The sequence below is a fragment of the Panthera leo genome, chromosome B4 (assembly GCF_018350215.1).
Source record: "Panthera leo isolate Ple1 chromosome B4, P.leo_Ple1_pat1.1, whole genome shotgun sequence".
In the NCBI taxonomy this organism is placed as follows: Eukaryota; Metazoa; Chordata; class Mammalia; order Carnivora; family Felidae; genus Panthera; species Panthera leo.
In genome coordinates this window covers 861,809-888,181 of record NC_056685.1, presented here as the reverse complement: position 1 = coordinate 888,181, position 26,373 = coordinate 861,809, and the positions used below count along the sequence as shown (strand labels likewise).

Genomic DNA, 26,373 nt, shown 5'->3' with positions numbered 1-26,373 from the left:
ACTTTTCACCTCTTTGGTTAGGTTTATTCCTAGGTATTTTATGGTTTTTGGTACACCTTTTTTTTCTTAAGTAGGCTCCATGCCCAGCATGGAGCTCAATGCAGGGCTTGAACTCAGGACCTGAGATCATGACCTGAGCCAAGATTAAGAGTCAGATACTTAACTGACTGAGCCACCCAGGCACCCCTTCTGCCCATTTTTTAATCAGATAGTTGTAGTTGGTTGTAGGAGTCTCTTAAATGTTCTGGATATTAATTTTATAAGATAAATACTTGCAAATGTTTTCTCCCATTTCCTAAGGCTACCTTTTCACTGTTATTGCCTTTGAAGCACAGAGATTTGACATCATCCCATCTATCTTTTTGTTTTTGTTACCTGCACTTTCCAGCTCCAGAATACTGGGGGCACCTTTTTCTTTTTTTTGCTGGTATTTCTATTTTGTTCATACTTCACTTTCCGGACTCTGTGCATGGTTTCCTTTAACTGAGTGTCTTTATGATGGTTGTTTTAAAGGTTTTGTCTGGAAAGTCCACCATCTCATCCTCCTAAGAGACAGCATTTTTTCCTTTGATGGGCCATATTCTACTTTCCTGCTTTTTTAAAGTATAACTTGTGATTTTGCTGACAACTGGACATTTGAATCTCATCATGTGGTCACTCTGGAAATCAGATACTCTCCCTTCACCAGAATGGCTGGATTTTTTTGATTGTTGTAAGGGTGTGCCATGCCAGCCAGAGGTGAAAACTCGAGGTCGTCTCAGTTCTTCTCTGAGTACATGTTCCTGGGCATTTGTTCCAAATTCCCTTGAACATGCATTTGATCTTCTAAGTCCTAATCCTTAAATGTTTGATCCACAAAAGAAGTACAGCAGGACAAATACAAAAGAAAAAGAAATAAGAACTGGCCTTTTCAACTCCCTGAAGCAGATTCAGGGGATGGGACTATAAGAATGGGAGTCTGTCCCTGTCTACACCTCCGCCACCAAATGCAGCAATCCACAGTCTAAACCTAGAACCCCAATCTGTAGGGGACAACGTTCCTAGCACCCACTTCGACACCCACAAGCAGCCACAGTGACTACCACAGGGCTGGGGTGGGGGATATGTGAACATTAAGACATAAGGGCTAAAACGGACCAAAATTAACGGATTTCCCAGCCTAGTTCTTCCCTGCAAGACATGAGCCTCCAGAGAGACTTGACTTACAGAACAGTTACCACAGGCAGATTCTCTGTGCCCCTGCGAAGAGATGGGCTCCTGGGGCCTCCCCAACAGCACATGCGTTTGTTTCTCCTAATGAGATCTTAACGAATCTTTTCAGCACACGTAACACGAAAACCTTACTTTGTATCCCCAAAATGCAGCAGCTCTTAGACACACCTGTGCTGTAAGAAGAAAATGTCATCACATTACAGAAGACAGAAGCCCGTCCCACACCGCACAGTCACCAAGTGCTCTGCCCTGGGAGGCGCGCTCCCTGAGACTATGTGGGAAGTGGTGACAACAGCACTGTTTTAAGGTCAAGAAATGTTTTAAGCACTTAATACTCTGACACACTAACTTCCCACATCGCACTGTCTGTGGGGGTTCTGAGCTGACACATACGGCACAAATTCCACTCAGAGTAACTGAAAACAGAGCCCAGGAGGGGATTCTGCGGGAGTGTTAGGGTGTCTGCTTCTCTGAACATACGCAGTTCCGGGTTCCCCCAGCGGGGGATGCCCAGCTCAATTGCTACAGTGCCTGAGGCAACATTTTACCCCACAAAGTGTTTTGTTTTGAAAAACGAAAGAATTTTTCTCCCTTTTCATTTGGCCAAATTGACAGTGATTTGTAACTAAAAAAAAAACAAAAAAACAAAAAAACCCAAAAAAACAAAAAAAAAAACAAAAAAAACCCCTAAATCAACCAAAACCACTTTCTTTCAGAAGTTTATTTTAGATAAACTAATTGAAAACAGATTGCAACGATGCACACGTTGTACAAAAAAACTAGAAAATAATCTAGCACTGGCATTCACTCTTACATTTGCAGGGCAGGGCCGCCAACCTTCTGCCCACGTCTGCAAGGAGATGCTTTCTTTGCGAGACTATACACATACACAAACCAAAGTTCCCTCTTGCAGAAGAAAGTAAGATTCTTCTCCATCAAAACAAAAATTGCATCAATCAATCTTTCCAGTTTTGCAGACCTGAAGCAATCGGAACCCCAACAAATGCAGAAACCACAGTTGGCTCAAGGTACCTTACCATCATTGCGGTGACAAACGTCTCCCACACCTGCACACCCCAACATACAGCAAAGCAACAAGCCCGTCAGGTATGTCATCGCAATTTTCAGTTTATAGCCAGGACTCCCGTTTCGTGAAACTGGACCAGACCAGGAAACTAACAGTCTAGCCAAAGCATCTCAGCTGCAGAGGACTCTACCTCCTGTCCTTTTTTCCGGCTTTCCTCTTTCCGGAGAGTAAGTGCTTGGGCTTCATATCAAACACATGTCTGTCTGCTTCTCCTTTCTTTCCCAGGCGGTTCATCTTCTTCTGAGCATTTTTCATCATAGTCTTGGCTTTCTTCACCATCTGGAAAGCAAAAGGACACACGTTAGCTGCTGAGTGTCTGTGTGCTTTTTCATTACCAGTTAAGAGCAGGTCTTAAGTGTCCAGATCTACTCTGTGAGAAGTGATGGCAAGTCCCCCTGTGACCCACCGTGTCTGCAGGAAGTCAACTGTCTGCACAATGAGAATGAAGATGGGAATGAATGTTATTTCTAGACAAGCTCTGTGCCTAGAAGAACCTGGAAGATTAGGGGACATCTGCTGTAACTCCCTCTTAGGGACACACGAGAAAACAGAGAACCAGCCCACAAAACTCTACTCACATCGGACAAATGATAATGCCAGTATTAAAATCCAGATTTCTAGAAGGAAAAGGCATGGTGGAAAGGAAATCCCAAGTTTCCATCAAGTAGACTGTTGGCCAGTTTATATACAGACTTTCTCTCGTACCTGAATTTTCAAAATGCTGAAACTAACAATTTTTGTGTTCATTTAATTTAAATAGTTTCAGCAAAAGAGACTGTGTACATCCAAAATGTCTTTCCTAAAAGACTGGCCCAAACAGCTCCTTCTGGGCTGGATCCCTGCAGGGTCTGGTTGTAAGGTGGGGGCTTGGGACTCCCGCATGGCTGGCCTGCGGCTCACACCACCTGGTGCCCTATGACACCATGCTTCTGTCTACCCCTGAGAAAGGACAGCAGTAAGGAATGGTGCACCTAGGGAAGGGTCCAGAACACGCAGCTTGTCTCTCAGGGGCACAAGCACCCACCTACGGTCCCCACCTTCTAAACAGTAGCTGCGGGTATGTGCCCTGAGCCCTGGAGTCATCAACAGTAGAGACCACTATTTTTTATCGCATATCACAGGGGACTGACCTTGACGTCCCGAAGGCCGGAGACATCCCGTGGAGTCCGAGAGCAGCTGCGGCTCCGGGTTACTGATGTGGGTGGAACAGAGTCACCTCGTTTTCTCTTCCTTGTAACGCTCCGGGACCTTCTGGCCTGGACTGCATAATGGGCCTGGGAAGCATAAACAGCAAATTCAGTGCTGCCTGACCCCAGCCCGGCTCCCACGCTTGGTGACAGACGAAATCACACCAAGAAGGAGACAGAACACTCAGGAGTTCTTAATGACATCATCAAATAAACTAAAGCTCTTTAAAATTATACACAGTTGGGGCACTCACTTTCAAATGTCCCCTCTCCGTAAAGAGATTTCATACTATTCTTCCTTTCTGATCTTCTCTTATACTCTAATGAACTTTTGCCTGCTACTCATTAAAAAAAAAAAAAAAAATACACACACACATACACAGAGTTAACTTCACATTATTCGTCAAACGTACTTTTTCACTTAACACGGCTGCTTTATGTTACAAGCAACTGTAACTCCATTAGAAACCGTTTACCTAACGCTGGCCATTCCTGAATGCTGTCCTTTCCCCTAGGTGGTAAAACTAGCATCCTAACTGCTATTTTTGCTGTAGTGTGTCCTCTCTCTCCAGCTTTGGGGCTATCTACCTGAACACAGGGACAGCCCTCAGGAAGCTCAGCGCTGAGGCGAAGCAAAGCCTGCCCCTGGGAGAGGCCGCTGTGCTCGCGCTGGTGGGCGCCTCACTCACCCATGTCCTGTCCCCAAAGAACAACAAAACACCTGGACAGGAGCGCAGGCAGTTAGCCTGCACAAACGAACAGTCAGAAATCAGACGCTAACAGATGTTCATTAAAATAACGCTTCAGGGGCGCCTGGGTGGCTCAGTCGGTTGAGCGTCCGACTTCGGCTCAGGTCACGATCTCGCAGTCCGTGGGTTTGAGCCCCGCGTCGGGCTCTGGGCTGATGGCTCAGAGCCTGGAGCCTGCTTCCGATTCTGTGTCTCCCTCTCTCTCTGCCCCTCCCCCGTTCATGCTCTGTCTCAAAAATAAATAAAACATTTAAAAAAATAAAATAAAATAAAATAATGCTTCAGGCTAGCAGTGTAGTCTCAAACGTTGCTAATTAAAATCCAAATTAGTCTAACCCCTTTGGAAAGGAGCTGTAACACAATTTTCTTTTGATTTTGGTTATTCCAATTCTAGGAATGTTTTGAGAGAATAATCCAGAATATGAAAAAGTTATTTCAGACAAAAATGAATATGCTCCAGCATAATTCATCCATAAAAAAGACCAGAATTCCAATAGTTATCTGAAACCCCTTCTAGTCTTTGGGCTCCCAGGAAAACAGGTCTGAACTATTTACAACCTAAGCCCGTCTTGTGTTGACTCAACAAACCCTCATGTATCTGGTCGCTAAACAGAACCTAAGATGCTCCATGAAGACTTCAGTCACCAAGTGAACTTGGAACCAAGTTCAAGTAAAAAATATAAAAAATAAGCTTATGTTTTGTTCTCTGACATTCTATTCCAATTTGTATTCTTACCAGACACTAATTCCAATTTATTGTGTATTTCTTACACATCACCGTATATTCTGAGTTAACAGCAAATGAATTTTTTAAAAATCAGATTTAGTATTTTATTCTGGAAAAATCATTTGACAATATTGAAGCTAAATATTAAGTGTACACCTAGAATTTAGTAAACTTAATTTAAAAAATCAGAATTATTTTAAGATTAAACAGCATTAAAAAGAGTGGACAAGGGAGGTTGGAGGGAAATGGGCCCACATAGTCTATGTGCTAGAGGTGGAGGACACATCAGGGACATCACGCAAAATGCTCAGTGAGCCAAACAGAATGAATTGGTATGTGATGATTATTCACAGTGTTAGAGATTTCATGACTAGTGGCTGGATAAACAAACAGTAACCTCCTAACAACACTCAAACTCTCTCATGTTCCCCAGAGGCAAAATGACATGCTAAATATAAGCTTAGATATTTATTCATTTACTTATGTGTAGTATATTCCTTCTTCTTAGTAGTTTTTTTCTCCACTATGTTTTTGTTTTTTGTTTTGTTTGTGGAGATGAAAATTGGCAATATGTAAGATTACTGAAGTATAATGATAGATTTTTGAACACAGAAATGAGACCATTTAAAATATTTCCCTGCATATTTTTCATAATTGGGATGGACAAGACTATGTCATATAAAATTGGAAAAAAAAATTGGAAACTCAGATTTTACTAGTAGTGAATAGTGTCATTTAGATGGAATGTCAACTTCAAACAATGAGAAATTCATGTATTGGCTCTTTGAATTAAACTCAGTGGCTTGAGTTGAATTTACAGTAATGCCAAATAAATGGTTTTATGAAAACTGAAGAATTGTCTTTCCTATTTTCTACATTGTAAAATATCCTGTACCTTTTGCTTTTTCCCTTCAGACTATTCCAAATCTATCATTCAGCTATTAGTATGTTATCAACCTATTCTGGAATATACTTTGCTCTCAAAGTTGACTCTGTTGAAATTTCTTGGCAAGTTAACTTTTAAAATAAAGCTTGCCCTAAGACTTTTAAAAGTAAAAGTGGGCATCTATGTGGATAAACTAATATTAAGTTCATTACCATCATGTAAAATTTCACAAGAGTTGATGATTATTTCATTTGAGATAAGATACGATCTTCACAACTGAGATAAGACCTCAGATGCAACCATAGTTAAAATTCTATTTTTTCATAGATACATCTTTCAATATGTATGTCATTTAGAAAAATACCTTATATATAATAGGATTATTAAATTCTTCCTTTTGTACAACATAAGTTGAAAATTCTTCCTTTTATAACAACGTAAGTTGAAAATTTTCTCAAATATTTGTTCCAAATTTTCTGGATTTTATAAATCATTTACAGAAAAGTCTCAGGTATTTTGTAGTAACTGTCTTTTGAATCAGTACTTAATGCTTTTTTTTTTTTGAGTTCTATAACTTTGAAGATTATTATTTTCAATTATAACAGTGAATAAATTCTTTTTTTTTTTTTAATTTACATCCAAATTAGTTAGCATATAAACAGCAAATGAATTTCTGAACAGCAACCAAACTGAGGTCTAAAAGACACTAAAATTTTTTACTCAAAAAAATGTGAAAAATTACCCCAAAATAAAAAATGCTTGGGGCGCCTGGGTGGCTCAGTTGGTTAAGAATCCAACTCTTGATTTCAGCTCAGATCATGATCTCACAGTTTTGAGCTCAAGCTCTGTCGCATGGAGCCTGCGTGGGACTTTCCCTCTTTGCCCCTCTCCTACTCACTCTCTCCCAAAATGAATAAACTTTAAAAAACAAAAAAATTTGCTTATACATCAGTGAAATATAGACACGATCTACAGAATATGGTTATAACTACATCTTAAAGAAACAAAGATTAAAGCCCTCTGCAGAAAAAATTAAATAAAAAGATACACACGGCATGTTAACCTAGATTATTTTTGTGCACTGTGAACACAAGTGATTTCTTTCTTTCTTGTTTCTGGTATTTTTCGTATTTTCATTAACCTGAAACAGAATTCGATGTATATACGTACACAATGAAACATTAAAAAAAAAGAGAGAGAAAGAAGAAAGTGCAGAGGCCACCTCACATCATTGATGTTATTACTGAAACATCACCGTAATGCCCAGGAGCAGTCCCATGCTCAGGGATGACTTTTAATGCAAAACGATGGGAGTGTGCAAGGCATTCTTAAATTCTCACGTGGTGAACAAGAATGGAGTATGATGAAGACACCCCTGCATTAGCAGCACAGTCCCTTGAGCTGAGTGTCCTGAGCCGTCCCACGGGGCGTATGGACAGCAGTGGGACAAACACGTTCCATTCTCAGCCAGCCACTTCCAGCGACACTCCTCAACAGACATACTCAAAGTTCATATCTCTTCTTTGATCACATCTGTAACCCCCCAGGTTTCTAAGAGTCTAGTTTTCTAAGGCAAAGCTGTACATGTCCACGTACGTATGTGACTGAGACCATGTGCATGCACTTACATTGTCTTTGTCATCCATGTCAACACCGAGACTGCGCATCTCACTCTCCAAGACTTTCCGCTGAACCTGAACACAGGGGAAAAGGTATGTTTTCAGAAAAATTAGTTTGATAAGATGCTTAAAAAAAATTTCACAGGAAAATGTACCTTTTACAATTATCTAGGATACATTTCTTTTAGAAATTATATCTTTTAATTGGGCCCATGTTCATGTTTTTGGACAGTTCACTGAAGCCCACGGAAACCAATATCTCCCAGGCTGTGACTATGTGCAAGATGACATACACTTCACGACCTTGAATTCTGCACAACTCTGCAAGGGGCTCTGCATGCAAGGATCACTGACGCTGAGGTCACATGACATGCCCCACGATGCAGACTCCAGCGACAGCAGCTTCTCCCAAACCCACTGAGCGCCACTGGGGAAACAAATGGAGGTCTTGCCTACCAGGAACCACTCATTTGCCATCATGTGAAAAGAGTACTTCAGACACACTAATGCGAAAGGTATCTGCCCTAACCATCATCCTGTCTTTGGGAAGCTTACCCCCCGCTTTCTGTCACATCCTGTGGTTTGAGGGTGACCACAGGACCTGGCCTCACCTGCCGCCCTGACAAAAGCATGGGGCAGGAGAGAAACAGACCTACAAAGATGGAGCAGAGACTGAAAAGAATTCTGACATCATTTGACCCATTTGTGCCTGAAGTGTGACTCTCCCTGTCCTAACTAGTCACAGGAGCTAACATGTTGCCTGAGGATTTAAGCTGCCCTGCGTTAGGTTTCTGTAAATTGCAAAGAGGAGCACTAACTAGTAAAGAAGTTAAAGAATAAGAACATGTTAAATGATGGCTTTACTGTCACAAATTACGAATCACAACCTCAATCTGCACAACTGCAGAGAGGCTGAACCCAACAATGCTGAGCCTGGATGTCAGCAGGAAGGGTGCCATCAGCACAATAAAAAGATCAGGGCTCGACCAACCTCAAAAGTCAGTACGTATCACCAAACCAAGTACGTGCAATCCCATGGCCACGTCTAGGCTGACATGCTGCTTTTAGCAGGGCTGTGCAAGAATCCAAAGCTGCAGAAACCCGTCCTGCTGCTCTGGAAGCACAGAACTTGCCTTCTTAGCGGTTCGAGGCATCCTGGGCCCCTGTGTGTTCTTCTCCTTGGACTGCAGAATTTTCAACTTCCTTTTTTCCCGAATTTGCTTTGCCAGCTGGCGGATCTCCACCATCTCCTCGTCCTCGCTGTCGGATTCGCTGTCATATTCGCCTGCTGCCGTTCTCAGCTCTTCTTCTTTTTCTAACTCCTCCAATTTCTTGAAAAGGAATTAAACAAACTCAACAATGAAAACCTCGTGAGTGTAGCCACGTTCATGTGACTCTCGGGGGCAGTGAGCGCCCGCGCCTGGCCCCACACAGGATGCCCCAGAACTCAGCTCCCAGCAAACGGCATCTGGGAGGAAATGAAGACCATGCAGCACTAAGCCCACGGCACCCCGTGAGCGCTTCTATGTTGTCTCCTTCTCTTCACTCCAGACATCGAGGGGACACGTGCACATGACACCTCCCTCGTTCCCCAGCACTCCCAACAGACCCAGGACAGAACCTCCGTCCTTGAAGAACTAAGAACTCATCTATGTGAGCTGACATAGGTCTCCAATATCCCATTTATCCATTCTGAGGCCATCCTCAAACACAAGCCAACACCACCGCTGGCTGTACAGTTTAAATAAAAAGAAGTTACAGGGCGCCCGGCAGGCTCAGTTGGTGGAGCATGACTCTTGATGTCAGGGTTCTGTCTTCAGGCCCCACACTAAGTATACAGATTACTTAAAAAATAAAATCTAGAAAATAAATGAACAAATTATGTATGCACGAATACACTCTATAACCAAGCAAAGAAACCCTGACAGCAATGCTGCAGTCAGATGCGGCCATGCCTTGGCTGATGTGAAAAGCATGGAGGGAGGGAGGTGGGCAGGAACGGGCAAGGCCAGTCGCAGGCTGCGAACCCACAGGCTCAAAATGGACGTCACTCAGAGAGCAACAACGAGGAGGCACATGTAGAGTGTGAAGGAGGCTGTGACCTGGCTCCTGAGCCAGGAGCATGGACCGTGCGTGAGCAGAGCACAGGTGCACAGCTCGGACACAGGCAAGGAGGAGAACCAAGCACCAGAGAGTACAGAAGATTCAAGGGAAGGAGGAACAGAACAGGGATGAGGAGGTTCATGTAGGGTTTCCTCCTTGGAGACCCGCAGACTGAAATGGTACAAGGGCAGCATCCGGGAAGGAAATGAGGGAGTGTTGACGGGAAACACTGTTTTTTCAAAAAGCTTCGCTGAGGAGAGAAAGGCAGCAGAGCAATGAAAGAAGGACCCAGGGCTTAAGAAAAGTTTTGTTTTTAAAGTGAAAGGACCCGTGGACACCACAGGCTAAGCAAAGCTCCAGGAGAGGAGAACAGGCTGGGTTGGAGGACAGGGGCTCATGGCCACCGGAACGCACCTGCCCCACAGAGGCAGCCGTGGCCGAAACCGCACAGGGAGCAGAGCCTTGGAGGGAGAGGCTGTTAGTGACGGCTGGAGAAGCTCACGGTGCATAAGGAACAAGGGCAGCACGTACGGCCGGGCAGACAGCTGTGGTTGTGCGATCAGGGACACAGAAGTAATAAAAAATCACATAATACAACAGGAGACACAAACCTGCATGATGTCAGGGTCGATGTAATCAGCTATATTGTGGCCTTCCCAGATCTCGGGTATCTTATCGTGTTTCTCAGAAGAGTTCATTAGATCCCAGTACTCTGAGGTTGAAAAAAAAGTTATGTTCACTGCAGTTTTTAATACCTTCAAGCACCACGTGCCCAAAATGAGTTCTTACACACATCTCTCCATGAAGACAACAGAGCGCCTGCACATAACACCTCAGAACAGCACAGCAGAGGGTCTCCAAATACCTCCTGGGTCGCCCAGCACCTTGGGACCACGGGCCGAGCGGGGGCAGGGGGGACAAAGGCAGCAGTGGCCCCAGCACCTGCACCATGCACGCTGCAAACCACCCTCCTCCTGAAGCCACAGAACCACCCCCACACAGCCTCATCTCTAAGAAAGAGATGAAGGCACAGCCACAGGGCAAGAGGGCACTGAAGCCCTCCCACAGCGTCCCGACAGGGATGCTGGCCCTTACTCTGAAGGTCCAAGATGTAGTCGTCTCCCAGCTCTACTTCAAGGTCTCGTTCCTGAAACCAAAGAACAGATAACTCTCATCAGCTCCTGCCGGCATTCCAGGCACATGAACGCCAGGCACCCCCTTGCCCCAGGAGACAGCCTCTGCTCCAAGCTGAGAGCCCGTCCCTCTAATGCCTGTGCAGCCCGGCTATTCCCGGTTGGCTCTACGGCTCACATCCACGCAGTGTCCACAGCCACCTCCCTCCCACTCACGAGGGAAGGGGCCTTCGTCAGCCACAGCTGTGGTCACAGAGCCTGACGGTAAAGGCCAGGACACCTTCAGTGCACACACATGGCCTTCTGCACCCGCGAAAGTAGACCTACCCGTTTCTTCCTGGGCTCCCCAATGTCCATTCTCTTCCTGCGCGCCACCACTCCCTCAGGGATGAAAGGGGGCCTTTCCTGAGGAGACATCACCAGAAAGAGTGACATGAAACACCTTGCTGAATGCAAAAGGAACATGAGAGTGAAAAGCCAGAGGCATGCTCTCCGTCTGCAAGGGCAAGGTGAAGCCAGACCAACTCAGAACCAACAGACTGGGGGGCGGAGCAGGGCCAGCTGGGCACGGAAACCAGGAAGACTCCACAGCTGATCCAAAGTTTATCTAGAAAAAATAAACACCAAGACTCTCGAGAAAATTATGAACAAAAGAAATGATACAAGAGAAAAACAAAGCAGACAACAGAAATCTAGACACGAAGCAAGTCCATACAAGAAGTCAACAAAAACATACAGTATTCGAATCTCAGTCCTGAGATTAAGGACTAGCCAGGCAAAAACAGAGCTGGGTGGCTGCTTCCACCTGCTGCCTAAGAACAAATCAAATGCAAGACTGAGCAAAAACTTCTGTTCAAAACAGGTAAAATTAAGATAATTAAGTACAGGACAAAGTATAGGAGAAAAATATTATCAAGATATTTTTGGAATGAACGGGAGGTCTTTCTATGCAGGACACAAAACCTAGTTACCATAAAAAAATATTAATATTAGCTAATAGCATATATTAGAAAATTATTAAATATTCACAGCATATATTAAAAACATATAATCTCTTTGAAGCTGAGAAAGAAAACCCAAATCAAAAAGCAAATGACAAAAAAAAAAAAAAAAAAAAAAAAAATCCACAGAACATACAAGAGTCTGGGGGTGCCTGAGTGGCTCAGTCAGTTGAGTACCCGACTCCTGACCTCAGCTCAGGTCTTGGTATCAGGGTTGTGAGTTGAGCCCCACAAAGGGCCCCAATTTGGGCATGAAGCCTATTTAAAAAAGAACATATGAGAGTCTGATTTCCTTAAGATAAAAATTATAAATTAAACGAGTAAAAGATAAATGACCTGAGGAACTAATAGGCCAATAAGTACATGAAAAATGCAGGCTTGGCAGGGCACCTGGCTGGCTTGCTCAGTGGAGCCTGCAACTCTTAATCTCCGGGTTGTGAGTTCAAGCCCCATGTTGGGTGTAGAGATTATTCAAAAATAAATTGTTCAAAAATAAAAAAAAATGCTTGCCTGAACTGATCATTAAAGGAACCATCGATTAAACTGACAGCAGCCAATGATGAGGGGACGCTCAGCATATCCCAGGAAGGCATTTCTGGGGGACAATGTCATTCTCAATGGCCTACTGAAAACTCACTCTGCAAATAAAAGACTTATGCACAAAGACATGCAACAGAGCACTGTTTGTAACAGCAAGAAAACAGAATAATTTTAAAGAATGTAATACACGTTTACGTTTAAATTTTTTTAAAAATATGTTCACACACCAGAAAGATTTATGGGAACATTAAGACAGTTACCAATAACTATGTCTGGTGGAGCGAGCAGCAGGCTTTACCTTGGCACTTTTATACTTCAGGACACAACTGTTACTCTGGACGAGAAACTCAAGCCCACTGTGATGCCCACAGGGGTGGGTGTGTGCGCACACGGCGCCCGTGAGCCTCACCCATGAGCCCTGCATGAGGCAGGTGCTGGTGTGTGCGGACAGAGGGCACAGGCATCTCGCTCCCAAGTTCCTTGGAAGGGCAGCCTCACCTTGTCATCTCTCTTGCTTGGCATGGCTAGATGCAGCCTGTTCAGCACCTCATTCACTTTATTTCCTTTCATTTTGGTTTCAACCCGATGCGCCAGAAGCCTGTCACAAGCCTGGGAAGGTGAGAAAACGGGACATGACTCACAAGGCACCCACCTTCCGGGCTGGAGGTGGGGGTGTGGGAGAGGAACCAGACTCCGCAATAACCAGCAGACTGTGTTCCAAGCTTTGGGTCCCACTTTGCGCTTGTCCTCAGGAGTCACATCCACTGGTGCTATCTTGGGGATCACCCCAAGATCCAGGTGACCCCCCGGGGGCAGACCACACGCTCAGGAGGGAGCAGGCCTCTCCCTTCCCAGGCCAGGCCCAAGCTGGGGCAGCACCCCATGTCCCATCTGGGCTTGCCTCCACCACCAGTCACCCTCGCGCCGTGTTCCCTAGCCAGGTTCAAGGCCCACCCTGGGCCCTGGAGCAACAGCGCCAAGCCAACCAACAGCATCAGACCCTGCCATCTCTTTTCCTTTCAGGTAAAAATAAAAAGGACGTAAAATGATCAGAATCGCATATGAAATCTAACAGGAAATGTCTCTTTTCTTGTTTTTTTTCCCTGCTTCTGAACAAGTTTCACAGTACAGCTGGCACAGACATCCCGGCAGGTCAAGAAGGGCAGCAGGCTGTGCACGAGGTTCAACCCCCCCGGGGAGGGAGTCAGATCATCCCTCTAAACCCCCTGTTTGGACTGGGCGGGATGGGGGAAACCAGGGCTCAGTGTGGCACACACGCTCTCCAACCTGGACAGAAAGCCTCTCCCCACGGCAGACACCTCTCACGAGAAAGGCAGTATAGGTGTGGATGGAGCACTGACCTCAGTTTTCACCTGAATAACCCCTTCCTCCGTCAGAGTGCTAGTCTCAATCACGGGGAATCCTGCGGCCTGCAAATCTGCAAATATTTTCTGCAGAGACAGAAGGAAAACAAGAGAGCCATTATTTATTTCTACTTCCCTACAGACAACTCTTACTGCTCTTCATGTTGGGATCAGAAATGCAAATTAGCCTGGCCGTGGCTCATTTGCAAATTCTTCTAAAGGACGTTTCCCCAAAATGTTGATTTCCTTCCCCCCATATTCTTCTGTGACAAAGAAAATACTACTGGGAGGATCAAACCAGACTACAAAAGCAAACCAGAGGCTCTCTGGAACATTCTGTGAGATGTTACCTTCTAAAAAGGAACAAGATACAAAACTTTTAAGATGTTTTCAATACTACTTTTAAGTAAAATGCATAGAGTCTGCAGCCTAAGAGAATTCCTTAGAAAACACTACAAAAATGAATAATCACTGCACTCCAAAGGAGGGGCTTCACTTGCGTAGCTCTTCACCAAGGCCACCTCATTCAGACGTAGGGGGCCAATCCTGTGACAGGTAAGCTGCTCACGAACAAGGTCAAACACCTTTACTACAGGCTCCCACTTACCAGTTAGACTTCCTCCTCTCCTGGAAACAGCAGTGGTCCTGGGCAACAGCAGGGTCTGACAGCTAACCCCACCACCGACTAGCACGTGATGCAAGCCACTGTGCCTCTACCTGAGCTAGCCGTAACCATGTTCCTCACATGGTGCCGCTCCCACGATCAGAGCACGGACAGCATACACAGGGCAGGCTGCAGGCCACGCCCTAGTGTTAACCCAACAGTCACATCAGAATGGCATCCGCCACCCACCGGCTTTCAGATTTTTCAATCTGCCTGATGACATCACTGACTGGTAGCCCAGCAATGCAGCAATTGCTACCAGTGACTCCAGGATGGAGACCTCACCCCATCACGGCTGGCAGACGGTGAAACCCAGACACATTTCAACCCGAAGCCTGAGCACCTGGTGCAACACTCACCCTAACCTTTGGTCGTCACAACCCAAACCCTGTCTGCAGCTTCCAAAGTGATTAACCTAAAAAACTGAAATTACTTAATAGGGATCTGAGTCCTTTCAAACAAGTGAATTCTCTGATATCAGTGGTTATCTAGTTAGTAACTTGATGAACATGCTGCAGTGCCCATTAAACCAGTACAGCTGTTTAAAACCCTCTCACCAGGTATTAAGACGTCCAGCCAGCATGAGACAGAGGTGCCAGGAAGAGACCCTCTACACGGAGCTGGTCGGTGGCACATGCCCCAGGAGACGCAGCCACATCAAGATTACTCTAGCGCACTGGTTCTTAAAACTCGAGTGTCACCCACCACGCAGGGTGCCTCCCAGATTGGCCCTGTAGGCCCGGGTGCGTCCAAGAATCTGAGAACCTGTTACTAGTGCCAACCTTCTCCAGGCAGTTATCCCCAAAGTGCCTATCACAGAGAGCTGCGGGGCCAAGTGTGGGTGGAAAATGAGGGCTAACCACCTTACCTGCCTCATGGAAAACACAGCGAACACTATGTACTCACAGTTCTGGCAAGTTTACAGGTGCCCCTTCTTCATCATTCACTCCATGCTTACCTCCCAAACTCATTTCCCCCACAAATGTGTGTGGCAGGCACGTGACCCCCCCCCCGACCCCCCCCCTCCCCAGGAACCTCCTCTGGAAGCACGGCTCTGGGCAACCAGCCGGCAGAGACCCAAAGGGCCAAAGCCCGTCTGAAGGCGCTTTGCATCCTCCAGGCACCAAGGTCGGAGAACAGTCGCATCCTAAAGAAGCACAAGACCTTTCCGGGGTTAAACACGCCGTCCTGCCAAATGCACAGGTACTTGCACAGCCTCCAAGAGCAGAGGACAGAAAATGTCAGGTGTAGTTTGCCACTAACAAACCACTGAGGGAATGATCTCAACTGTGGAATAAAAATCTTTACTAGTATTGCTGAAATTCCTTCTCAGCTTTGGTTGTCTGCGAATAAACTCAGAATTAGTACGTAAGACTCAAAACATTCAGACAGTTTACCTGATCATCTTCCGAAAGTTCAGCTATCCGCTTCACATCACATTTGTTTGCTACAACTATAAGAGGCTGGAACAGGGAAGAAAAACAATGAAATGATTATCCTCGCGGCACAGGCTATGAACCGCAAACACCCGTCCCCACACGCACCTTGTTGATGAAGAGAGGTTTGATGTTCTGGAACAGCTCCAGCTGCTCCCTCAGCCCGTGCCCACACTGCTCGGACAGATCCATCACGTACAGGACCGCGGCGCGCAGGTGAGCCAGGGCCGTGATGGCCTGCATCTCAATGGTGTTCCGATCCTCCAAAGGGTGGTCCAAAATCCCGGGAGTATCAACAACCTAAGCGTCAAGTCTGTTACTTCAAAGCACACATACCCACAAATTTCTTGCCCAGCATATCCTGGAGGTGACTCACATACCCAACCCGGCCCTCTCAATACTAGTAAATAAGACGTGGGTCTCCCAACTGACATAATGAAAAAAGCAATGACGGAACAGTACCTATTCTTTAAATATTACAAAAAAGGGGGGGATGAGTCGACCCTGCAGAGCTCACTGAAGAACCAGTCAATGACCTACAGAAAAGGACTCCTCTCTCTTTTTTTTAAAGTAATTTTTGTTAATGTTTGTTTATTTTTGAGAGAGAGAGCACGAGCAGGAGAAGGGCAGAGAAAGAGGGAGACACAGAATCTGAAGCAGGCTCCAGGCTCTGAGCTGTCAGCACAGAGCCCGACGTGGGGCCTGAACTCACGAGCTGTGAGATCACGACCTGAGCTGAAGTCAGATGCCCAACCGGCTGACCCACCCAAGCGTCCCCTCCCTTTTTTTTTTTTTTTTTTTTTTTAAACATATGCTCTATGCCAAACATGGGGCTAGAACTCATGACCTACAGATCAAGAGTCACACACTCTACTGACTCAGCCTACTGGGTGCCCTGACAGAGAGAACAGAACTGGCAAACACTCCCAGGTGTTAGGAATGACTTTATCATTTACAAAATTAAATTCAACTGTGGAAACTGCCCCATGCTTTTAAGTGGCTAATGCACATCCTTTCTAAGGACAGGGTCAGAAACGACAAGGAGACTCTGGTTTCATGAGAAGCACCACTGCTAACGTGATGTAGCCATCTGCTCTGGCAGCTGGCGGCTTCCCGAGTCCTCACAGAAAAACAAGCACTGCACTCGGGCAGCCGCGAAGCTTGGGAGTTTTCTTCATGAGGACATTCCTGGTGACCCCGAGAACCTGTCCCACCCCTTCGGAGTCTTCCTGTAAGTGTACTGGGACCTGGGGAGAGACTATAGTTCTTCAGGGACCACCAAAATCAAACCCCGTTCACAAAACCAGCCAGACGTGAGCCCCATGTCTGACGGTGGGAACGCTCACCTGCCAACGCAGGTACTTATAGTCCATGTGCCCCACAAACAGGGATTTGGTCGTGAATGCGTAGGGCTGGACGTCCACGTCGGCTCTCGTCACCTGAAACAAAACAACGAAAACTTCCACAATCACACGAGCTCCAAACCTTATTCCCGGTCAAAGAAGGTAAATGTGGCACCTGTACGTTATGGAGACTAATGATCTCGGCAGTAAGACAAACAACCAAACGGAGAGCGAGAGAGCTCCCATGATTACACTCCTGAGGTCAGAAGCTGCTGCTGACAGACGGACAGGCTCCACTTCCTCATGCCACCAGGCGAGGCCAGGACACAAGAGTCCAAATACAGGACGGGGAGGGGAGGAAGACCCAGCACCAGGAGGGTACCCGTCAGCTTCTGCTCTGCTCCACCCCAGCCCCACTAATGCCCCACAGAACTTGCTGTGAAGACAGACTTGCTCTATCTACACTGCTGGTGCGGGGCCCACCAGCCACAACTCCCCATGAACTCTTGAGACGTGATCAGTGCAACGTAGGAACTGAACTGTTTGTTGTTTAATTTTAATCAAGTGGCCAGTGGCTTAGCGCCGCAGCACTAGCTCACGAGCATCTGAGACATCGGCCCAGACACCGCAGAGCTTCAGCCTGTCACGTCAGCACAACTCGGGGACAAAATAAAAACCTGCAAATGGGCTTCAAGTGGAAGTGCTCCTGGCAGCAAGCACCACACATATGTAACTGTCGTTGTCTGGCACCTGAGCTGTTGTTGGTTGTGAACTGACATTTTATTTTATCTACTTATTTATGAACCGACATTTTACGTGTGGTTTCTACTCTGTTCAAGTCCCTCAAACTCAGCCAAGTGGTCTTGAAGCACCAAGTTACTAAATAAACAGCACCCTCGAGTCCCAATTAATGAACTCAGTCAAATCAAGAGCAACTCAGCCACTTCCCACTACGGGGACCGAATGCTTGATGTGAGCAGTGACACATCAACCAGTGACATTCACGTAGTGCCTCAGGAAGCCCACTTCAGCGAGTGCAGCCTGCCACGGTAGACCCCAGCGCCCCCAGCACTACCACCCCCAGATGAGGCTGAGACAGTACGTCCTGGGAAAGGCTCTCCGTGTTAACAAAACCGGACTTAACATCTCAAATCCCTTAGAAACTGGGGCGCCTGGGTGGCTCAGTCGGTTAAGCGTCCGACTTCAGCTCAGATCATGATCTCACGGTCCGTGAGTTCGAGCCCCGCGTCGGGCTCTGTGCTGACAGCTCAGAGCCTGGAGCCTGTTTCCGATTCTGTGTCTCCCTCTCTCTGACCCTCCCCGTTCATGCTCTGTCTCTCTCTGTCTCAAAAATAAATAAACGTTAAAAAAAAAAAAAAAAAAAAAAAAAAAAATCCCTTAGAAACTTATGGAATGCATACTAGAACAGAAATAGCAGCCGAAACCTAGATTCAGACAGCGTCAGTCCTCCCTTCAAGTAAACGGCTATTTAAGGCGGCAACAGTGCTGACAGACTAACCGGCTGGCCATCCTCCAGCCCACACGGCAGGACATAGCAGCCCTTGGGTCTCAGGTCCTCGGTCACTTGTGTTATCACCAGACACGTACTAACCTTATTGATGAAGCTGGACTTGCCAACATTTGGGTACCCACACAGGAGCAGGGTCCTCGTATTCGGGTCAATAGTTGGCAGACGGGACAGATGCTGACGCACTGTGGGAAATAACATGTGCTTGATTTCTTAAGAGCAATTAAGAAACTCAAACTTCTGCTTGACTGCTTCACATAGCTGTACTCCTGGCCCATGGTTATACTAACCCCACTCCAACATTTATAATGTGAGCGACAGAAAAAGTATGAATAGAAAAAAGATTGCCTGCAGAGGCACCATAGCACACAGCAGCGTACTTCCCGACTCTGGCTGTACCCACAGTCCTATTCAATAGGTCAAAAGTGGGGCCAGAAACACATATCTAAGCGGTGCCCAGACCGCTCTTACTAAGTGGGATATTTGGAAAGCATTTTTGAAGCAAGTGTGCATGCCACCACTTCCTGCCAAGGCACTGGGTTAGTTCCACGCAACGACTAGGTGCATCATCTGCAAGGCGGTGACACCATGAGGCCACCCTCAAGACTAAACAAAACAGATCGCTGGAAGCACTGGCAAAGCAGTCAAGTACTACAAGCTTGTCGCAAATCATTTGTAAGATGTCAGGAAAGGGGGAACAAACCCAAAGGACTCGAGAACACTTCAGTGTAAAAATCTATGTATAGAGGCAAATACCTGTTTCATTAGAAATACTCCTTTAATTCAGAACCGTCCTCTTTAATTAAACTATCATGTAACAAAGCTGGAGTGGCAATTTCATGCTAACACATATTGCAAAGCTTTTATTTTATTTAGTTTTTTAAAGTTTGAGAGCGAGTGTGTGCGCGTACACACACACATACATGCATGCATGAGTGGGGGAGGGGCAGAGAGAGAGAGAGAGAGAAAGAGAGAAAGGGAGAAAGAGAATCCCAAGCAGGATCTGCACTGTCAGCATGGAGGCTTATGTGGGGCTCAATCTCGTGAACTTCAAGATCATGACCTGAGCCGAAATCAAGGGTCGGACGCTTAATTGACTGAGTCACCCAGGCGCCCCTCTTTTGTTTGAGAGAGACAATGTGTGTGAGTGAGAGAGGGGCAGACAGAATCTTAAGCAGGTTTCATGCTCAGTGCAGAGCCCAGCATGGGACTTGTTCCCACGACCCTGGGATCATGACCTGAGCCAAAATCAAAAATCGGATACTCAATCAACTGAGCCACCTAAGCGCCCCAGATATTGAAAAGTTCTTAAAATTTTTTTTTAAACTTTACTTTTAAATTTATTTTTTAATGTTTGTTTATTTTTGAGACAGAGAAAGAGCACAAGCAGGAAGGGGCAGAGAGAGAGAGGGAGACAATCCCAAGCAGGGCTCCACCCTGTCAGCACAGAGCCCAACACAAGGCTGAATCCCACTAACTGTGAGATCCTGACCTGAGCTGAAACCAAGAGTCGGATGCTTAACAGACTGGCCACCAGGCGCCCCAAGTCCTCTTAATAGAACAAACAATTTATGGGGCACCTGGGTGGCTCAGTCGGTTAAGCTTCTGACTTCAGCTCAGGTCATGATCTCAAGGCTCATGGATTCAGAGCCTGGAGCCTGCTTCGGATTCTGTGTCTTTCTCTTCTGCCCCTCCCCTGATTGTACTGTCTCTCTCTCTCTTTCAAAAATAAATACATAAACATTTAAAAAAATTGTACTAGTAATTCATAAGCATTTTAAGCACCAGCTGCTTTTTCAGTAATAACTAGCCTGTCAGAGTTTCTCAAAGGATGGGTAAGGAATGGTTTGATCCTGTTAGGTCTAAAATAAAACAAAAAAGAGCACCCTAAAAATAAGTTCTTGACAAGAATCGAGTACCTTAACAGCACACACTAAACACTGTCCTTGCTTACGTAAAAGAGGTACCTTGTTCCAAATAGTCCAAACTCTGCTTCTGTCTTTTGATGATTGTACACATCCGGCCGAGGGCGGCTCGCTTCAGCTGCTTGCAGCGGTAGAGAGAGTCTCCGTATTTCATAAGCCGCACATAATCCTTAGCCACGCTTAAAGAAATAAAAAGATATAAGATACTTTTCACCTCAGGCAATAATTTAAAAGATACTGTATTAAAAGATACCTTACTTGTCCACTAAATTTTTGGCAATATTTATTTGTCCCAAGGCCAACTTGTAATGGTCCTTGTCATAGAGAATGTTCATCAAATCAGCATAAAATGGATGGATATCCTAAAACAGAAATAAAGCGGTCATTCTGGGACAGGTTTCTCATCCCCATGTGTCAATAATTCTTGAAGAATAATTTTGAAGTATGTCCTACCTTTTCCACGCTCTTCAAACCCCAGATCTCCTCCCCAGTCCATTCTCCTGACTGAGGACTGTTTAGAGTTCAGGGGTCACTTCTGCCTGCCCATCTAGCCTGGGCCCCAGACTGATCCCCCTTTACCTCATCTGCAGGTCTCCATTTGTGCACCAGACCCCCTGCCCCTCCTACTCAACACCTGAAACCAGGCCTGCAAACACGCTGTCATTTCCCCCTCAGCTCTAACAGTTGGAAAGCTCCCTGAACCCACAACCCTTCCGTTCCTTTGCTCCCCTTCTCGAGGAAGGTCACAGAGAGTTCTTCCTTTGAACCCAGTGTAGTCCGAATCGTGCCCACCAGTCCTTTAGAGCGGCTCATCAGATCAGCTCCCTCCCCGAACTCCTTTCATCTTACCAGAGCGTTCCACAGCACCAGACAGCTGACCACTCATGCTTCCTGGGGCTTTCCATTCAACTGGCCTCTGGGACCAACCGTCTGGCTCTTCTCTCCCCTCGCCGCTCCTCAAACTCCCTCGCTGGCTTATGCTTCCACCCAACACTAAACATCAGAGTTCCTAGGAGCACTTTTCTCTCCAGGTTCAGCTCCTAGGTGACCTCACGTGGATCTAAAGGCACTGACGGGTTCCTGAGTGCCACTGCACATCTCCAGGCCACACCTCGCACAGAGCTCCAGACTACTCGCACTTCGGCTCGGACACCTTACCAGAATCTCAGACCAACGCGTCCAAACCACCCCCTTCCCCGTCTGGATGGATGGCAACTGCAAGATGCCCAAGATGCTACGAGCAAGTTCAGCTCTTCCAACCACCACCAGCTGTTTACGTCGGTGCGTCAACCTTCAAGTGGTCTCCTAACCCCATAGGCCACGCATCCTCTAAAAGAGAAGTCAAAGCTCGGCACGTCCCACACTCAACTTGGAAGGTTTCCCTAACAACAGAACTCGAGCCCTGTACCAGGCGGCTCACCGACTCACCATCTCTGACTCATCTCCAGGTACCCTCCCTCTCACACACCCTGATGGGTCTTCCTGTTTGAGACCTCACACTCTGGACCTCGGGGCCTCTGCACCTGCTGCTTCTGTGCCTACAGTGCTTTCTCTCCAGGCAGCCCCGCAGCTCGTTTCCTTCAGATCTCTGCTACAAACTCTAGAGATTTCTAGGTTTACAACATTTCCCCTCACTAGATGAGGACAGGGACTTATTACTACTGTGTTCCCAGGGCCTAGATAAGTACCTGAGACATATCAATTATTCCATGAATGTAACTATGCTAACCTTCTCTAAAATTCTCAGATAGCTAACGTTAAAAAAAAAAAAAAAAAAAGAAAGAAAAAAGGAATACAATGTTCACAATTTAAATGTATTGTATTAAAAAATGATACCAAGGATGAAAAAGATAAAACTTCTTACAAAGAACCACAAAAATCTGGTGCTAATTAGTTCAAAGCATTTTGTTTGCCCAGATCAGGTGTTTCCAAATATCACACCAGTTTCCAATCATCTTACTCTTCTGGTTCCTCCTAGGTAATTTCTAGGGTAGCGACCCTTTCCCAACAAACTATCCACCCATTCAACGAGCCTCTACTGAGCACCTACAGCATGCCCAGGAGACACGTGTAAAGTTAAGCGCCTGTCCGCTAGCAGAAATCTCTACTCTTATTTTAAGCACATCTGTAATTTTTTAAACAAACTACTGTCACCTTAAGTAAATATAAAAGAAACTCTTGTCACATAAACCAACTTTTGCCTCCTGGCTTAACCTAGCTTTACGGACTATCTTGGGACAGTGGCCACTTTAGGCTCTCACCCTGCACTGTGGAGCCCACCCCAAATAACCCTGCAGCAGTGTTCTCCTACACGGGGATTTCACGAGCAGTGTCTGCTCTTGGCTTTCCACGGCTTAATCAACAGGTAAACTCTACTATGCTAGAGAATGAAGACTTCAACTCTTTTAGCGGAATGCAGAAGTCACAGCTCCCCCAGGCAATTTCTTCCCACCAGTCAACAGAGAGGACAGTGCTGAACTGACCATCACTGGCTGATGAAACAAACAGTGGTGGACCTCAGGCCACTGCTACAACCTGAGGCCACAAAGGAGCCTTGGAAAGAGGAAGCCCATACAGGCTGGTGAGCTGCCAGGTTCACAATCCATAGCGTTTATAGAGCGTGGGTTGGTGCCTGCAATCCTAGAAGTTACAAAAAAAAAAAAAAAAAAAAAAATGGTGGCGGAGATAGCTTTGGGCCCTCTTATGGAGTTTAGTTTGGGGGAAAGGAAGAATACTAAGGAATAAAAAAAAAAACCTGTGTTCTTTTCCCAGCTTTGCCATGAACTCACAAAGTCTGCCCAGTGAATAATTTTGTTTCCTTCATTATCTGTCAGATAAGTACACAAACTAGTAATAAATTATCTGAAGGCTCACATTGATATTGCCATATGTGTCCCCCAGAATCACTTACATCCAATTTGGGGAAATCTGTTAGAATCTGTGAGAGTCTGTCATGGTAATTTTGTTGAGTAAATTTGACTTTCCTCATGTAAAAATGTCTAATGCGGTGAATTTGGTAATGTTTATGTATAACTGTTGGAGTCTTCCGTTGAGTCTTCGATAACGTCAGGTCAATAAAGTCCTGTAATTAAATAAGAGACAGTACACCAAAAATGTTTATTTTCTATCCACTTACCTGAAACCTCAAAAACCAACAATTAACAATACCATATATTTTAAACTACAAACACTTTTCCTAACTAAATCTTTACTCTTTTATATCCAACTTGGTTCACGTTCATAGTTTTTGGCTTTTAAAAAACATTTAGCAGGGGCGCCTGGGTGGCGCAGTCGGTTAAGCGTCCGACTTCAGCCAGGTCACGATCTCGCGGTCCGTGAGTTCGAGCCCCGCGTCGGGCTCTGGGCTGATGGCTCGGAGCCTGGAGCCTGTTTCCGATTCTGTGTCTCCCTCTCTCTCTGCCCCTCCCCCGTTCATGCTCTGTCTCTCTCTGTCCCAAAAATAAATAAAAAAAAAAAAAAAGTTGAAAAAAAAAAATTAAAAAAAAAAACATTTAGCGGATGGCTGCCTAAATAAATTTTATCCCATATTTAAAAAAAAAAAAATGTTTACTTGGAGAAAAAGAGACACGGAGACACACGAGCGAGTGGGGAAGAGCAGAGAGAGAGGGAGACAGAGAATCCCACATGGTCAGTGCAGAGTGTGATGCGGGACTCGATCCCACAAACTGAGATTGTGACCTGAGCCGAATCAAGAGTAGGACATGCAACTGACTGAGCCACCCAAGGAGCCTCATCCCACATTCTTAATCTCACCTGTACTTCCAATACCTAGAACCCTCTGAAACTTTAGTCATGTAACTCAAGCATAAACCAGAAAAAATATTAAAGGGAAAAACTTCTGCAATTCAATCCACGTATCTTTGACTTCGGAAGCACATTAAATAAGTAAACCTAGATGTGGAAAGTGACTGAGAATGGACACACTCTTGCTCGTGTACCCAGTGCAAACAGAGACATCAAGCCCAGAGACCTCCCCTAACCCCTCCATTAGCGGAGTCTAGGAATCCGTAAGACCAAGTTCAAAAGTCTGACCTACTTCACGAAGTTTTCCCTGACCCGCCCCACCTCTTGGGGAGGAACCTCTCCTCTCTAGGAAGGACCCCAAGGTCTGGAGAAGATCCCTGACACTCGAGGAATAGACACTCACCTCTGGGGAAGGACCCTGACATCAGAGGACGAACGTTCACCCCTGAGGAGGGACCTTCACCCCTGGGGAGGGACCCTGATGCCTGAGGAGGGACCCTGACGCCTGAGGAGGGACCTTCACCCCTGAGGACGGACCTTCACCCCTGAGGAGGGACCCTGGCCCCTGAGGACGGACCCTGGCCCCTGAGGAGGAACCTTCACCCCTGAGGACGGACCCTGACGCCTGAGGAGGGACCCTGGCCCCTGAGGAGGGACCCTGACACCTGAGGAGGGACCTTCACCCCTGAGGAGGGACCCTGACGCCTGAGGAGGGACCTTCACCCCTGAGGAGGGACCCTGACTCCTGAGGAGGGACCTTCACCCCTGAGGACGGACCCTGGCCCCTGAGGACGGACACTGACCCCTGAGGACGGACCCTGGCCCCTGAGGACGGACCCTGACGCCCGAGGAGGGACCCTGACACTTGAGAAGGGACCCTGATGCCTGAGGACGGACCTTCACCCCTGAGGACGGACCCTGATGCCTGAGGACGGACCCTGACACCTGAAGACGGACCCTCACCCCTGAGGAGGGACCCTGACGCCTGAGGAGGGACCCTGACACTTGAGAAGGGACCCTGATGCCTGAGGACGGACCTTCACCCCTGAGGACGGACCCTGATGCCTGAGGACGGACCTTCACCCCTGGGGACGGACCCTGACGCCCGAGGAGGGACCCTGACTCCTGAGGAGGGACACTGGCCCCTGAGGAAGGACCCTGACGCTTGAGGAGGGACCCTGACACTTGAGAAAGGACCCTGATGCCTGAGGACGGACCTTCACCCCTGAGGACGGACCCTGATGCCTGAGGACGGACCCTGACACCTGAAGACGGACCCTCACCCCTGAGGAGGGATCCTGACGCCTGAGGAGGGACCCTGACACTTGAGAAGGGACCCTGATGCCTGAGGACGGACCTTCACCCCTGAGGACGGACCCTGATGCCTGAGGACGGACCTTCACCCCTGGGGACGGACCCTGACGCCTGACGCCGGGGGCCTGAAAAAGGAGCCTTGCTGCCTGGGGGAACCCCTAACGCCGGAGGGCCCGCATCTGGGAGGACGTGGCCTGGGAGGAGAGGCAGCCCGGAGCAGGCGACCCCTGTCCCATCCCCGAGTTACGGGCCGGGCTCTCCCAGTCCCCCGGCAGGGAGAGGCGAGGGCGGATGAGCCCTCGCGGCCGCCTACCTTGGCGGACGGCACCACCGTGATCTTCTTGAAGTTGTAGTGCGCCATGCCAGCAGCCACACACGAGGGAACGCGGACGGATGCGTGGGACTTCCGCCGGAGTGGGCGGGACTTCCGCCTTCGCGTCACTTCCGGGATCTCCTTGCGGCCCCGCCCCCACCCCCTGCACGGCTTCCTCGCCGCTTGGCTCCCCCGCCCGGCCGGAGGTCCCGGAGGAGGAGGTGGCCGGGACCTGCTGGGACCTGCTAGGGCGGGTGGGGGCGGGGCGGCGAGGAGAGGTCAAGGTCCCGACAGGCCGCCTACGGGCTTGTGCTTTTCGATCCGGCCGCCTCGAGGGGCTTGGGATTCCGGGAGCTCCGGGGGTCCAGGGGCCCGGAGTCCCAGGAACTGCAGAGTTCTTGGGGGGGGGGGGGGCCCGGGGGCCTCGGAAGGTCTCAGGGTCTTGGGGATCTCAGGGGCCGGGGAACTCCAGGACTC

At 47.3% G+C, this 26,373-nt stretch overlaps 1 protein-coding gene across 1 annotated transcript; it reads right to left on the bottom strand.

Annotated features, from left to right (window-relative positions):
- Positions 1 to 1,918: 1,918 nt before the first annotated feature.
- GTPBP4 (GTP binding protein 4) lies at positions 1,919 to 25,990 on the bottom strand. The gene is made up of 17 exons (XM_042944726.1): positions 25,897 to 25,990; positions 23,416 to 23,586; positions 20,763 to 20,866; positions 20,547 to 20,683; positions 18,664 to 18,764; positions 17,055 to 17,147; positions 15,817 to 16,008; positions 15,670 to 15,735; positions 13,606 to 13,695; positions 12,743 to 12,853; positions 11,031 to 11,108; positions 10,666 to 10,717; positions 10,182 to 10,282; positions 8,601 to 8,798; positions 7,477 to 7,542; positions 3,430 to 3,573; positions 1,919 to 2,578 (listed from the first exon to the last, which is right to left on the bottom strand). Exons 1-17 carry the CDS (start codon positions 25,942 to 25,944, stop codon positions 2,426 to 2,428), a joined length of 1,905 nt encoding a protein of 634 aa, XP_042800660.1. The 5' UTR covers positions 25,945 to 25,990; the 3' UTR covers positions 1,919 to 2,425.
- Positions 25,991 to 26,373: the final 383 nt, after the last annotated feature.